This window comes from Tachysurus vachellii, chromosome 7 (genome assembly GCF_030014155.1).
Source record: "Tachysurus vachellii isolate PV-2020 chromosome 7, HZAU_Pvac_v1, whole genome shotgun sequence".
Taxonomy (NCBI): Eukaryota; Metazoa; Chordata; class Actinopteri; order Siluriformes; family Bagridae; genus Tachysurus; species Tachysurus vachellii.
Window position 1 is genome coordinate 7956222 of NC_083466.1, and position 15707 is coordinate 7971928.

Sequence of the window (15707 nt, forward strand, 5' to 3'; positions counted from 1 at the left end):
CTTTTTTATCATTTTATTTTTTTCAGAAGACGTCATATGAGTAGATTTAGTATCATAACCCCGCAGGTGATACATTAGTTTAAGAAAATTTTCTCACTTTTTCTTATTAAATGTCAGAATATTGTCGGAGTGTTTGCTGACATTGGCTCTGTTATGGTACCGCTGTCACTGTTGCCCCCGGTTACAACGCGTAGTTTTCCTTTAACTCCGCCCCTGGACGCGACACGCACTTACACCTCCGCGATACAAACGAGTAACATCTATAACACATTATATTGAACCTACACGATTACACAAACCGAAAGCGTTTGTCTAATACGGTTTTGTGATTTATATTCAGCAATACGGATGACAGAAAGCACGGTTTGTTTCTTAATTTGCTTTACTACGCATTGAGTATTTGGCGGGAAACGACGGTGCAGTGGCGCATTGATACAGGAGGTAAAAAAACCCTCCGTAGGATTAAAAGGCGCCGTTGAGCTGCTGGAGTTTTTGCAGTGAATGTTGACCGGCAAGAGGAAATCACGGCGCTCTGCTGTAACACAGACACGCTGTACGGTTTAAAACAGGAGCTCGACACTAACCGGGAACTTGGGATTATTTCACTAAACCGGGACCTGTGTGAAGATCCGATTTTTATTGTTTTTTTCTGACACGCACACACACTGTCTCTCTGCTCCGGTGAGTACATCACACCCCGGTCCTGTGTGTGTGTGTGTGTGTGTGTGTGTGTGTGGGTGTGGGTTTTTTTTTTTTTTTTTTTTTTTTGTTTTTTTTTTTTTTTTTTTTTTTTTAAACTGCTTAAGACAAGTTTGGCTGTTTAACGTTTTAATTGTCATTATGTTTGTAGTTGATGTTTAACTAGGTTTGTTTGTAGAACATTAAATTAGCCGTGACGAAATGTCTTTTAAACAGTTTTGTGAGTTGACTGTGTGTGTGTGTGTCTCCAGGCAGTGTGTTCAGACAGCATGTTACAGTTGTGTGTGTGTGTGTGTTCAGGCAGCGTGTTACAGTGGTGTGTGTGTGTGTGTCTCCAGGCAGTGTGTTCAGACAGCATGTTACAGTTGTGTGTGTGTGTGTGTGTGTGTGTGTGTGTGTGTGTGTGTGTGTCTAGGCAGCATCATGCTGAAGGCGTGTGTGTTCATTCAGCATGTTACAGGGGCGTGTGTGTGTTCAGGCAGCATGTTACAGTGGTGTCTGTCCAGGCAGCATCATGTTGAAGGTGTGTGTGTGTCCAGGCAGCATGTTACAGTGGTGTCTGTCCAGGCAGCATCATGTTGAAGGTGTGTGTGTGTTCAGGCAGCATGTTACGTTGCTGTATGTGTGTGTGTTCAGGCAGCATGTTACGTTACTGTGCTGTCAGTTTTATTGGTGAATCTCTGTATGTAGATTAGATTGATGGAACATGATGGGGTTTTGTGTCTCTCTCTCTCTCTCTCTCTCTCTCTCGCTCTGAGGTGAACATGACCCTGTAGTAATTGTGTATGATTTTAACTGACACTTTCCCTCCTTTCCCCCTAAAGGCAGTCATCATGCCGCTGAACGTGGCCAGTAAGAACTACGACTACGACTACGACTCGTACCAGCCCTACTTCTACTTCGACACGGAGGAGGAGGACTTCTACAGCCATCAGCATGGCCAGCCTCCGGCTCCCAGTGAGGACATCTGGAAGAAGTTCGAGCTCCTTCCAACACCTCCGCTGTCCCCGAGCCGGCGCTCGTCCTTCTCCAGCTCCTTCCCCTCCACCGCCGATCAGCTGGAGATGGTGACAGAGTTCCTCGGGGACGACGCGGTAAATCAGAGCTTCATTTGCGATTCGGATTCGTCTCAGTCTTTACTGAAGTCCATCATTATTCAGGACTGCATGTGGAGCGGCTTCTCCGCGGCGGCGAAGCTGGAGAGAGCGGTGTCTGAGCGGCTCGCGTCCCTCAGGGCAGCCCGGAAAGAATCGACTCCCAAAAGCGAGTCCTCTGAGGACTCGGACTCGAATGCCGGCTACCTACAGGACGTTAATGTGAACTCCGTATCAGACTGTATAGACCCGTCCGTGGTGTTTCCGTATCCACTAACGGAGTGTGTGAAGTTGAGTAAGGAGTGTGAGAGCTCTCTGATGGACACTCCGCCCAACAGCAGCAGTAGCAGCAGCGACAGTGAATCCGGTAAGAGTCCTGATTAACATTATTTTACTTTCGCTTTGTTTTTTCTTCATGTTTGAAATGTTAAAGTCCGTTAGTTGCCGTTTGTGACCGTTAAAGCGCTAGAGCTCGTGCAGGGGGCGTGGCTTTCTGCTCTAAGGCGCTTTTGCGCGCGTGGCCGGTAAAAGAAGCGGAATTGAGGCGTTTACCGGAGTGGGTGTGGCTTTAAAGGTGATTTGTGCATGTCTCGGTGTTTGACGAAGCTTTTTTTTTTCTTTCCGCTATAGATGACGACGAGGAGGATGACGAGGATGAGGAGGAGATCGATGTCGTGACGGTAGAGAAAAGAAAGTCGGCCAAGAAGTGCGAATCCAGCCCCGTGGTGCTGAAGCGGTGTCACGTGACCAGCCAGCAGCACAACTACGCGGCGCAGCCGTGCACGCGGACCGAGCAGCCCGCCGTCAAGAGGCTCCGCTTTGATCACGGCGGCGGCGCGCGGACGCACCGACAAACCCGCAAATGCGCGAGCCCCAAAGCGTCGGACTCTGAGGACAACGACAAACGGCGGACTCACAACGTGCTGGAGCGGCAGCGGCGCAACGAGCTCAAGCTCAGCTTCTTCGCCCTGCGTGACGAGGTCCCGGCTGTCGCCAACAACGAGAAGGCGGCCAAAGTGGTCATCTTAAAAAAGGCCACGGAGTTCATTGTGGGGCTGCAGACTGAAGAGAGAAAGCTCCTGCACTCTAAAGAGCAGCTCAGGAAAAAATGTGAGCACTTAAAAAGGAGACTAGAAGCTCTGAGCAGCTCCTGAGCCGCTCTGGACTGGGACTTTACCTCCTAAAGCCCTTGTGATGGTGCTGCTCTGACTCTGGACTCCGCTGCACACCATCACGTTGCAGACTTCTGACCTTAATACATTTACACCACCTCACTTTGACTTGGGGTCTCAGATTTGTATTTAATTTTATATTTAGCGACGGACAGCCGCACCACTCGCTGTTGGTCTTAACTTAATGCGTTGGGTTTTTTTGTAAATTTTTGTACATATGTCCTTATTAAGATACTGTTAATTTGTCAATCATAAATGTTTCTTTATAAATTGCATTTGATTCGTACATCTTTCTTTCTACGGTCGATTCTTGGTGCTGCATAAAGCATCTCAGCTGTAATTGTGCTCTGTAGGTTATTATTGTGCCGACAGCCACCTTTTTTTTTTTTTTAAATTGTTAAACAAAATGAGTTGCTTGTGTCACCTGATTCCAGGCTGTCGATCATGATGGCGAAGTTTGATTTGAAATATCAAATAACAGCTGGAGTTACAGAAGCTTTGCACTGGGTTGGGGAGTGAAACCAATTAAGACCAATGACTTGAGCTGGTCATGTAATGCCTCCATTACTCAGCCACAAAACTATTTAGTTTAGCTTTAACAGTCAAAGTACCATTTTTGAGCCATAATTTGATTGCGTCAGAATGGTTTACATGACGAGCCTTAAAGCTAAGCCGTGTGAGAGTCCTCTGAAAGCCCCACTACACCACCAAGTGCTTTTCTGCAGCATCTGACCATTTTAAGACCAAGAACACTTGCGTTACGTTTATGGCGCATCCTAGCAGTGAGAATACGTTTATACAGTAAGTCACTCTGATTAGCTCCTAGCAGTGTCAGTGCTACAGTGAGCTTTGCTCTGACTTAAACAATTTCTAGTTGCTTAAATCAGATTTGCGTTTTGTTCAACCTTCGCATGGGTGTATTCCATAAATTATTTGTGCCAAATGTTCTTGCTTCGAATCACACTTCTAATACACTCTTTTAAATAGTTTGATGAGCAAGAAAAGCGTTAATGCCTACAGACACGTGAGCTGCAATCCGCTGTATGACTAAACACGTTTGTCCTCCTACTGCTATCTGTATGAAACAGTTCTAAATACTGCAACGCTCTACTTTGCAACTTTAGTTGTGAAATTAAATTTTAAATTAGTTCCCATGAGCCTATAGTGCATTTTAAGAGAGGTGTGTGTGTGTGTGTGGAAGGATTAACGAAGATTTACTTTAGCAGTGAGCACACCTAGTCAGCAAAAAAAGCCATTTCACAAGTACTTTGTGTAATTTTAAATACCCTGCAGTGCTGTTTAAGGGTAAATTTGCATTAACAGCACAGACCAGGTTTAGGTTGTGGAGGTTAAAAGAAATGATAAAGTAGGCCATTGATAGCCATTGATATCATGCAATAAATAAACATCTAATGATTCCTCTTTCAGTTCAAGAGACTTTACCCTGTCTGCATGTACTGAATGTGGACTTGTCAGGTTTCTCGCTATAAAATCAAAGTGGGTCCATTTAGGTGGAGGGTTTTGCTTAAAAAAAAATCTATACACACATTAGTATTAGGTTGTCATTAAGTGGTGAACCTTTTTAAAGGCTCTGAACTGTTTATCACCAGAGTAAAGAACACTTTACTGGTCATTTGTCTAACTGTATATCCAAAGAGCATTAAGGTGCCAAAAGCACTCAGCCAAGGAACTGAAATTCACACAGACCATTTATTTACGTTTACTTTTAAACTGCAACATAAGATTAACTCCAATCCTTTATAAATGTTGTGTGACTTAGAAGTTAGATGGATTTTGTTGAATTTCATTATACATAAGAGTAAAGACTTCTCTAACCACCACCAATCCATTTGCCTTCTCGTATGATTTGACTTGTGAGAAGTCTTATACGATTTTATTCTCCACTTGTCTTTTACTCATTGAAAATCCCCCTCAAATCACTATCAAATGACTCTGGTGTATAAGTGTTTCTCTCACGTGCAATTTCATGAGGAAGTAGGTACTTCTAGAAACTTCCAGAATTCTGCAGGATGTCATTTGAGGTCAGAGTTAACCTTAATTTAGCAAACCTTGTGTACTATAAGGCCCAAGGTTTGTGGACACATGACAATCACATCCATATGAATTCTTCCCAGAGAGAAGATACCTGGTTCTTGTGTCCAGAAAGTTGGAAGTGCAGAATTGAAAATAAGAGGCTCAAACATGTTCCAGCATGACGATGCCTCTGTGCACAAAACTCCAGGAAAACATTGTTTGTCAAAGTATGAGTGGAAGAAATCGAAGGCCCTGCACAGATCTTTAACCTCAACCCCAATGAACACCTTTTGGATGAGGTGGAACACCAGCTGAACCTCAGGCCTTGTCACCAAACATCAATGAACACAAATCCCCACAACCCACTCTATCTAACATCTTGTGGAAAGCCTTCCCAAAAGAGTGGAGGATATTATGCCAGAAAGCGGGGCTAAATCTGGAATGTAATGTTTAACAGGGATGTATGAGTGTGATGGTCAGATGTCCAGGAAACCTATAGTGTATTAGAGCGGTAGTCTCATAGAATATTGAATATAACTAAAAGAATGAATTGTAATGGTTTTTTGTCTGTAAAGCAAAACAACAACACAAATCATACAGTTATTAATGGGGTAAGTGCTGGTAAGTTTAACCAGTTCCCAGTCTCAGTTGGGGCAAAACAATAATCTGCAGCCATCTTAAATGGTTTCTCTAAGATGATGTTTCTAACCGTATCAGAGTAGGATTCCCATTGGGAGATAAAAGGCACGCACCTAATCAACATTATGTTAGTCAAATAACAAGCTACAAAAACATAGATAACAAAAAAATTGCCTAGATCCCGCTTTATGCCTCCAAATAATGAATACTGTTTAAGTATAAAACAGTCACCAGAGTCGGTTTATAAGTTGTTGGTTTGTGATTTATGAGTTTTTCAGAAGCTCCTGGTTACAAAACTCCTTATGACTGTATACAACTGTATACAACTGTAGAAAAGGGCATTGTTTCTAATCAAGGACTTTTATGCTAATTCACACTCTCTGGAGTTTCTAATGATTTATAATCACACTCTCTGTTGTCACCCAGAGGAGGATGGTTCCCTTTTGAGTCTGGTTCCTGTCGAGCATTCTTCCTCATTAAATCTCAAGTTTTGTAGATTGTTAAAAGCGCTAAACAAATAAAACTAAATCGAATCGAATTGAATTGTTCTGGTGGAAGTGGGGAAGAAATTGTTTGCTAATGTAAATGTTAGCTAGCTAAACTTATTTGTTTTTGTTATTATACACGTTGACAATCCTTGGCAGTGGACAATAAAGAAATCTTCATCTTCGTCTAGGGTAGATTTTTCTATCCTGGTCTGGATGCATCACTCACACGCACACATACAGTACACACACTTTAGGGCAATTTACAGTAACCAATCACTCAGTTGCATGCTTTACGCGGGGCAGGAAAGTGGAACATGGGGAGAAGTTATAAAACTGGTAACAAACAGTAACCAGGCTGGAACCTGAGGAAATACAACTACTACTACTACTACTACTACTACTACTACTACTACTACTACTACTACTACTACTACTAATAATAATAATAATAATAATAATAATAATAATAATAATAATAATAGGGGCACGGTGGCTTAGTGGTTAGCACGTTCGCCTCACACCTCCAGGGTCGGGGTTCAATTCCCGCCTCCACCTTGTGTGTGTGGAGTTTGCATGTTCTCCCCGTGCCTCGGGGGTTTCCTCCGGGTACTCCGGTTTCCTCCCCCCGGTCCAAAGACATGCATGCTAGGTTGATTGGCATCTCTGCAAAATTGTCCGTAGTGTGTGAGTGCATGAGTGAATGAGAGTGTGTGTGTGCCCTGCGATGGGTTGGCACTCCGTCCAGGGTGTATCCTGCCTTGATGCCCGATGACGCCTGAGATAGGCACAGACTCCCCGTGACCCGAGGTAGTTCGGATAAGCGGTAGAAGATGAATGAATGAATAATAATAATAATGATAGTTGTAGTAGTAGTAATAATAATAATAATAATAATAATAATAATAATAATAAAGAGTGCTTCATATTGCTTCATACTGACCCTCTGCCCACTGCATACACAAAAGTTACACCCTTAAATCATCACTCAAATCGACACCAGGTCTCTGCGACTGAGCGCGTACTGTATGCGCGCTCGAGTGTGCGCGTACTGGGTGCGTCTGCGCGTGTGTGTGTGTGTTTGTGCGTGCGTGCGAGTGCGTGCGTGCGCGCGCGCTCGCGTCCGTGCGTTGAAGAGCACATGGACGAAAGAAGACGAGATTTAGCAGCGCTGCTAATTAACGCAGCCCATCGCCTGGGGAAAATAGGCAGCACAGGACACCAGAAATGCGGACACAGTGTTGTGTTACTCTTGTGAGAGTAAAAACGGTGAGTTTAAACTGTAGTTTGTTTTTGTAAATCGACAGCTTTGGCTTTTGTTGTTGCTTTTTAGCTAAACATAAACAACCTAAATATAAACAAAGGGCCTGTTTGCTCGTGCTTGGTGTGTGTGTGGGTGGGGGGGAGACTTGTTTTAAATAGTCATCAAACACAGTGCAATGAGTAAAAAGTCTTTTTAAACGGAGTTCAGGTTGTTTTGCACAGTTAGCATGTAGCCTCCATATAAAATGCTTATTTTTTTGTTCTCATCTCATTGCATCTTGTTGCAAGTGTCATATATTATTGTGCTGCATTGTTTATTTTATGGCACACGAGTTAAATAAAAGACACATGTTCAAATGTTTGCCTGTGGAAAAATGCACTGACCAAAGTGTGTGATTTTATTTTTTTCTTCCAGCCATTTTGTTACAAACCCCAGAGCAACATTCACAAAACCATAAATAGGACACACAGGTCATAAACTGTGTTATAATCACGCATGTGTGATGATAATGCTTCAGTTATGGCTGTCACAGCAGCCCTTTATGACATGTGTCTGTGTGAGTATTAACCTTAAAAAATATTCCCTAGAAGTTAGGCTATAATTAACCACACCACTGCTGAGAGATTTAAGCATGCTTTACAAAGCCCAGTCCTTCTGCACAGGTCATGACCTGCAGCCTGCTTCCTTCTCATGATGCGACGCGTGATGTCCCCTCCACTGTGAAATCCTATTGATGAACCTTGACAAATCTGGGCCCCTAATAACTAAAGACTCATCACGCTTTGTCGCTTGATGCCATACATCTCTTACTTAAACATATGTCCACACAAGCAGGCTACTAATCACTTGTGTCTCTTGTGGGTCAAGTTCCAGTGAGACATGGTGGTAGCTATGTACAGCGTCTAAGCAGCTCAGGAATTAAACAATTACACAAAGCACTAAAGATGTGGATTGGTTGCTTAATATATTATGTGCTAGGCTATGCGGACTCGCTTAACTAGCAAAGCGATTTAGCGCGTTCCGAGAGTTACGAATATCTATTTGCACATTTAATACACAGTATATAGGAGATATATAGATATATATGCGCTTCCACTTTTACACATCAAGCAGGAATGAGAACTAATTGCAGGTTAGAGTGGGGAACTGAAGAACCATTGGACCACATAATCTCTCTGCCTCATACTTAATTTATGTAGAATGGAGAAAAACAAATTTTTCAGTTTTCCACTGTGTCATGTACACTAACGTTGGTTGTGTTTAAAATCCATTGTGGCTCGTGTGGAGTCAAGGCTTGCTTTTTTTGATTAGGATCTCCAACCGAGGTCAAGGTCTTCAGCGAGTCATGCGGAAGAAAAGGTCACCCGGGGTGACCTAGGGTCAACGGGGAGGATGGAGCGTCTGAATGTGTCGAGTCTGGTTAGTGCTGTTAGGATGCTGTGTGTAGCGAGTATAGACACCATCATTCATTGGCTGAGGGACGTCTTTGGCAGCCGGCGGTGATTGGGGAGGGAGGTGATTGGGATGGCGGCACGACTGCTGTAGCTTTGATTAGAAAAGCGCGGGTGTTGAATTGAGCGTACAGGATGATGTTTGTGTCAAGCTTAATGATCGTGACAGTGTTTATGGAGATTGGAGTTGGGGGTGTTATACCTGTCTCTTTCTGTGTGCTTTGGCTTTTCACGATCGGGTTTCAATTATGTAATTTTTCTTTTCTGTCATTCATTTCAATATTAGCTGTAGCTGTGTTCATGTCAGCTACATTGATTGACTAGGACAACAATCCAATTTTAATGCTTAACCGTCAGTGATTCGTTAATGCCTAAACTCCAAAACTGAGAACAGAGGAGACATCTGAATTAAGTGTGACGAGGTTGAATAAACGCATGCTATTCAATATTAAACATTATGTCCTTATTGCAAGTCATGTTGTTTCTAATCAGACCATAGAGACGTACTAAAATTAAAATGAATGAAAGTCTAATGTAAATCATTCTCATAAATGTCTGTGATTTTCACTGACTAGCAGCCTGAGAGTCCCTGGTTTGATATCTGAGCATACAGATGGCCATGATTGATTAGTGTTGCTGCTTGACAGTTTTTGCCACGGGATCATCACGATTTAAACTCATAATATGTTGACGATTGAGATTCTTATATATGCTTTCTGTCAGAGATTTCCCTAAACTCTGCTACACTAGTCTTCATACTGAGAGCCATCTTTATAACATTCTATCGCTCCAGCATGCAAGCTTCTGTAAAGCTTCTGTGTGACGATCTGTTTTCTTAAAATGTTGTCAACATCTAAGACCTGCTGCCTGTTTTGGTTTTGTTTCATGTTCTCAGTAGGATGTGGCGTGTTTATATCAAGTGATCTGTGCTAAAGATGAAAACAGTGGTCGTTAAGCAAGAAAGTCTTTTGCGCTCTGCAGCCTGTACAATCTTCCCTGCACACATTTCCTCGCTCACACAAGCTGTATAGTGTTTTTAAAATATAAAAAAAAGTTCATTGCTGTCTTGAATACAGCATTATATTTTGTGTGATAAACTTATTATTATGCAATAACTAGTAGAAAAATAATAAACAAATGGATGGTGGGGTTTAGCTTTGACGTGTAGTTATAGGATTATTTTCCTACACTTTATCATCTTACTACAGCTTTTTTATAGCGTGCATCGTTACGGCGTGTGGACAAAAACAACCGCCTAAATATTTAGTCCTGGACACCGCTTACGTTATAGCAGCTGCGGTCGATCGCTCGTCAACATTCAGCTCTCGCTTGATCTTCTCCTGAATACTTAAAGGAACAGCTGTACATCTGACCCCTTAGGAAGCACTGACACTGGAGTCTCTTTCCATAAGTGTTTATTTAACATTCTCTTGTAGTAACTTAAAAAAACAACAACACCTGAAACTGAATCAGCAAACTTCAGACTTCAGAAAACCGTGGATCGTTCACAGAAACGAGGCCTGGAGATATATGAACCTCTGTTCCTGCAGTGTGAATGACCTGGTGTAACCCGCTCCCTCTCTCCCTCCCTCTCTCTGTCCGTCTGTCTTTCTTTCTTTCTTTTTTTCTCTGTCTCTTTCTTTCTGTCTGTCTCTCCCTCTCTCTCCCTCCCTCTCTCTCTCTCTCTCTCTCTCCCCCCCCCCCCCCCCCCGCGCGCTTACTTCAGTTCATCCCTGTTCATGTCATTAATAGAATGTAACACATGATACATGCCTACTCAAAGTTATATAAAGGGATATTAAACATTGTAAAAATTAAGTCTGATCTCAAAATATCAGTCTCAGTGAAGACCTTAAACTAAAATAAATGGCTGCTTTCAGTCAGTAATTAAATTAATGTCTAAAAAAATAAAAAGGCAAGTCAAATCTTAATGATGCAACAGCCATCAACAACCCAGTGCTTGCTCTGTGGGTCTGATATCATACTCAAACTTGTCAATCTCTCTCTCTCTCTCTCTCTCTCTCTCTCTCTCTCTCCCTCCCTCCCCTGTTAATGGGTACTGTAGTGAGCACATGCTGTGTAAACAGGCGTGTTTGCTTGCCCTTAACACATGTAAAGCTTGACCCACCCGCTCTCAGGGACTTTGGAGTTGAAGCCCAAGTGTAAGCTTAAAGTTCTTTAATGTGCCTTTAACTTCCACCACAGCCTCCTGTCTTTACAGGAGACTCAATATATTGACAATATGTTCCATCACCTTTTTATGATCAGCTTAACACACACTTAACACAAGGACTAAAACACAACAAGGTTTGCTATTATAGGAAAATAAACATTTCTTGTTTTTTTTGTCTTTTTTTTTTTTGCTTTCCTTCTTGAATAAGACAAAAACACAGCTTGTCTCAAGGATGTACTGTGAGACCGTCACTCAAACCACATTAGGAGGTGGTCTGGCATGCATATGGTCACATCACATTATTAGTGCGAAAGCGAACGTGTCTCGATGTGTCCCAGAGAGCAACGACAGACCAATTCGACTGCATCATTTCCCTAGCTGGAATATATCAAATCATTGCAAGACCAGGAGAGTAATAAATAAAGACCATGCTGTATAACAGCAGTATCGAAAGCAGCTGCTTTTCACAGCGTCAATCGTCCTCTCGTCTCTTATTCGTTCATCCAGTTCTTTAGCAGACCACACGATTCACCTCGAAACTGTGCGTACAGTCAGATGAGAGGATTTGCCTCACATCTCTATTTAGAAAATAATTGCAGAAGTGATAAAATTATGATGTCTGATAAGTGGTCTGTGAAGATGCTTTCATAATGCCAGGTTTAAAACTAGCTCTTTGATTACATGGAGCGTTACTATAGAAACCGTATCGTATTAGAATGACCTCATTTAATATAAACCCGTGACAGCGACAGAGTCCTTGCCAGGAGCGTTAAACACCTGACAACCAGTAAGTGTGAGTCACTTTTCCTTTATGCGCTTGTAAGCTGATTCAGTAAAGCAAGAAAAGAAAGCGTTAATAAACCATAGGGTAAGCCATGAACTTCACCTATTATCATCATCTTTGTGATACAACAGTGCAGTGTAACAGCATGTATCAATGTTATTTAATCCAGAGCAATCTCAATATCCGCTTCACTTGTGGGCAAACATCTGAGTCACGCGCTTATGAAGTCATTCATTCAAGTACACAGCACTGTTTACCAACATCTGCTGTAGCCAGAAAAAGGAATTTTGTTTCAAAGCGAATGCTTCAGTTTTAATCACCGAAGAAAGGAAACGCTCCATTATGTCTTATGAATCACTCGGATCGTATCGTCGGTCTGGTTATGACACAGTCGCTGCTCATCACGCTGAACACTAACAGCTTTGAGCTGAGGAGAAATACATCGCTGTTTCTTTTCACGTGCTCTCAACGAGTAACCGAGTCTTCGCTGATGGCGGCCGTCTTTGTAGAAAGCACGCAGCTCCCCAGAGATGGCTGAATCGCTCCAGCCATCTTTGCACGTAAGAGAGAGGAGATGGGTCACCATCTGGAGAAAGTGATACCATCGCTACAGGTTTCTGTCATTTAAAGTGCCCTGTCTCTTCTGCTCGTCTGTCTTTTGAACGAACGAGCCAGGAGGTTGTGCTTTTCATCAGCTGTAATTTTATATGCTGCTATTCCTTAGACCTGGGATCTGTATGATGTCCTCTTTTTACCTGTGTGTGTGTGTGGTTGTGTGTGTGAGCGAGAGGGAGCTGGCCAACGGAGCTTCATGTTCTTTAAGACTCACATACCCGTATAGACACAACACAGCCATGCCTGAATTATTTAACATGTCGGTCATGTCGCAAATGTGAAATTTAATCCTGCAGCAAGTCTTAAAGTTCACCTGAACTCAGTATGGAAGTTCTTTTGTTAATTACATTTCCTGATCCTTGCGTATATTTACCGTCGGACCTTCGAACGTCAGTAACTATGCTAAAGATAACTCCATGTTCCATGAGATGGAACTCATTTGTGGTAACATAAATACCTCAGCAATTACTCTAAGGCCTGTTGTTGATACCTTAAGCAATGATTTAGTTGTCCAGCAAACAAACCGTTAAGGAAATGAAAGTTCACACACTTTGGGCACTAGAGTTCTGGTAAAGCGTACCAAATGGCCTCCTGCTGGTTTTTAGCCTCACTGGAGGTGGGGGTGTGATCCAGATAGGTGAGAGGTCTGTTCAGCTGAATGATACAAACATTCTTGGAACAGATGGGGCTATAAAGGGCGAGCTGCACTGGTCCCCCTGGGTTTAATTTCCCTTTTGCTATGGCATCATTGTTACAGAACAGATGCCAGGGCAGATCCTCATACCAAGGTAGAGCAGTGAACCAAGGAAAGGGCCAGAGTTGTAGAATCGACAAAAATGTATCCAAGGCCAAGCAATACATCAGCTTGAGATTTATGAGGTTCGTGGCCTAATGGTTAGAGAGTTTGACTCCTAACCCTAAGGTTGTGGGTTCGAGTCTCGGGCCGGCAATACCACGACTGAGGTGCCCTTGAGCAAGACTAAGTGCCCTTGGCCTGCGTAATGTTGTCTATTATGTGAGGTGTTTGATCAGTTACAGTCTATCAATATGTCAAAATGATATAAAAGTGATTTATTTATTTATTTTTTAACAGATGTAACAGGTAAGAATGGTTGATGGGACATTCAAATAAACTTCTCCTTCCTCACCACCTCCTAAAACATTTACCCTTCATACTCCGTATTATTTGTGACGTCATCTAGACCTCTGAAGAACCGAACGTGTCCTGCGTGAACCCCGGATATGTTTTCAACTAAATTGTGCTTTAGGTGAGAGTTGTCCTCATATAATGCCATTATTCCATTTCATGCGTAGCAGGAGGAACCAGGAGACTACACTCTTTATTAGTGCCCAGAGGAACTTGAACTGGGCTTGAGCTTGAAACAGCCTCCTAAACACACAGCTCCTCTCTCAATTAGGCACTCTGGAGGCCGGATGCTTCAAAAGAGACGGAGTGGGCCAGATCAATTATGACCGATTACGTCACTAATGGATCTAAACTGATAAAGTGAGGACATCCTGTGTTGGGAGCCGTTTTGTCTGCCCCTCTGCAGCCTGGACAGAGAGAGAACGAATGCGTACGGAGAAAGAGATGACACTATGCCTTAATTTCTCTTAACTGAATTTATTTTAAAAGTGTGAAACTTCCTTTTAAGAGACCAGTGTCAAATTACCAATGTATTTCAGGATAGGATGTGACGACAATCTATTCTGACCCAGTTACTGTAGATAAGGGCACACACACACACACACACACACACCAGTTTCATTCTTTTTTATTTCCTCTCTTTCGTGCATTTTCCTTCCGCACAGAACAGTAAAACCCCTTGCATTTACCCTCCTTATGTGCCAAAGTTCCATCAAATTTGCCCTTGGGTGGAGCGGCCTTCTATTTCTGTTACAGAGCTAGCAGATGGCCATTGTGTTATACCCAGAGAGCTGAGTGTTTTTGTAACAGCTGATTTACCTCTAGGGATAGAGAGGCTCTAGTAGCTCCTGCCAGAGTACTTGGACTTTTCCTGGAGCCTGGTGTTGTACAGGATTCTCAGTGCCAGATGGCACATGACTTTGGCTTGCTGAGGCATACGCTGCCTTTATCCTGCACAGGGGTGGCGCATTCATAGTCACTTATACCCAAACTCTTGGGATTAACTACTGTAATTCTCTGCCTGGAATTGATGCCTGCTGTTTTTGGTTTTTAGTAGGTCTTGTTCCAGCTTTAAGGTCTTACAATGAAAGCTGCAATCTTTCTGAATTCCCAAAGTGTTGTAACTCTGAACGAGAGCCAAAAGAGATGTTTATGGAAGTTGATGTGTGTTTAAAAGTCGAGGGAGGCGACACACTTTTTTCTCGGGTTCTGAGAAGTCAGTCTTCTGATAAGTGCATATTACAATTAGTGCAATGTTTTTTCTTGAGAATTGAGGGTTTTTTTTAATGCTTTATTTGATCGTTTCTATGGAATTATTTGTGAGGGCCATGAACGAAAGCTAGTAAAACACAGGAGGAGATGGTCAGGCAGGTGACATGGCCAGGTTGTAATTTTCCAGCATCCTTATTACCTTATTAAGACAATAATATTTGAATAAAAATCAATGGTGAAGGGTGATTTTTTTTTTTTTTAAAAAAAACTTTGAACCGGTTTAATCAAATGAACCTGACAGAGTTTGCAAAATGTTCTAATTGACCTTGTACATGTTTTTAAATATGTATCTTTAAACTCTTAATTAAAGCAACTTATAAACGCTGTTTTATAAGTCGAAGCCAAAACAAAGGAAATACACGACCGTATCATCTTGGGCCCATTTTCAAAAAGATTCTATGAATGATCTGAGAGAGCTCCTAATTTAGATTCTAAATAGGAATCTTATCTTAAGAGGGAATTCAGGACCTCGGAGAAACTGAGCAAGGAAAACACAACAATCTTTATCTTAGAGAGGAGGCGGGTTGCTAGGTATGACACATTCTTCTGAAGACTGTGATTGGTTGTTTAATAAAAAAATAGGAGCACTTTTAAATCTGGTCTATTATAAGCCTTCACTTTGTCTCTATGTTAAGACATTAGAGGTTATATGGTGTAGGGATTACGTTCGTGACCGATCGTATTAGAGATGATCTAACATCTGTATGTTATAAATGTAACTAATGTTAATGTAAACATCTCAGACACAACACAGAAATTCTATAATTATTATTATCTTACTGTCATTATTAAATATTGTATACAATACGTTTCTTCTCCCTCTTCAACTTTCGGCCATTTTCCTCTCTGCTAAAGAAAATCTTTTCCTTTTCCTCCTC

General features: G+C 42.1%; 1 protein-coding gene and 1 long non-coding RNA gene across 5 annotated transcripts in view; both read left to right on the forward strand.

The window, feature by feature from the left end:
* The first annotated feature begins 477 nt into the window (after window positions 1–477).
* mycb (MYC proto-oncogene, bHLH transcription factor b) lies at window positions 478–3247 on the forward strand. Its single transcript, XM_060873991.1, has 3 exons — window positions 478–681; window positions 1524–2160; window positions 2424–3247. The coding sequence occupies exons 2-3, from the start codon at window positions 1533–1535 to the stop codon at window positions 2945–2947; spliced, it is 1152 nt and encodes a 383-aa protein (XP_060729974.1). The 5' UTR covers window positions 478–681; window positions 1524–1532; the 3' UTR covers window positions 2948–3247.
* Window positions 3248–7220: 3973 nt separating this feature from the next.
* LOC132848373 (uncharacterized) overlaps window positions 7221–15707 on the forward strand; it is a 108664-nt gene continuing 100177 nt past the window's right edge. For all 4 annotated transcript variants that reach the window (XR_009648727.1, XR_009648725.1, XR_009648724.1 and 1 more), the window contains exon 1: window positions 7221–7392. This is a non-coding gene — a long non-coding RNA (uncharacterized LOC132848373). The remainder of the gene's footprint in view (window positions 7393–15707) is intronic.

What these genes read in the sequence shown, in the direction of transcription:
- mycb (XM_060873991.1), top strand. Translation starts at nt 1,533, where the DNA reads ATGCCGCTGAACGTGGCCAGTAAGAACTACGACTACGACTACGACTCG. An exon ending in CAGCAGCGACAGTGAATCCG is followed by an intron (nt 2,161 to 2,423) that starts GTAAGAGTCCTG and finishes TTTCCGCTATAG; the next exon opens with ATGACGACGAGGAGGATGAC.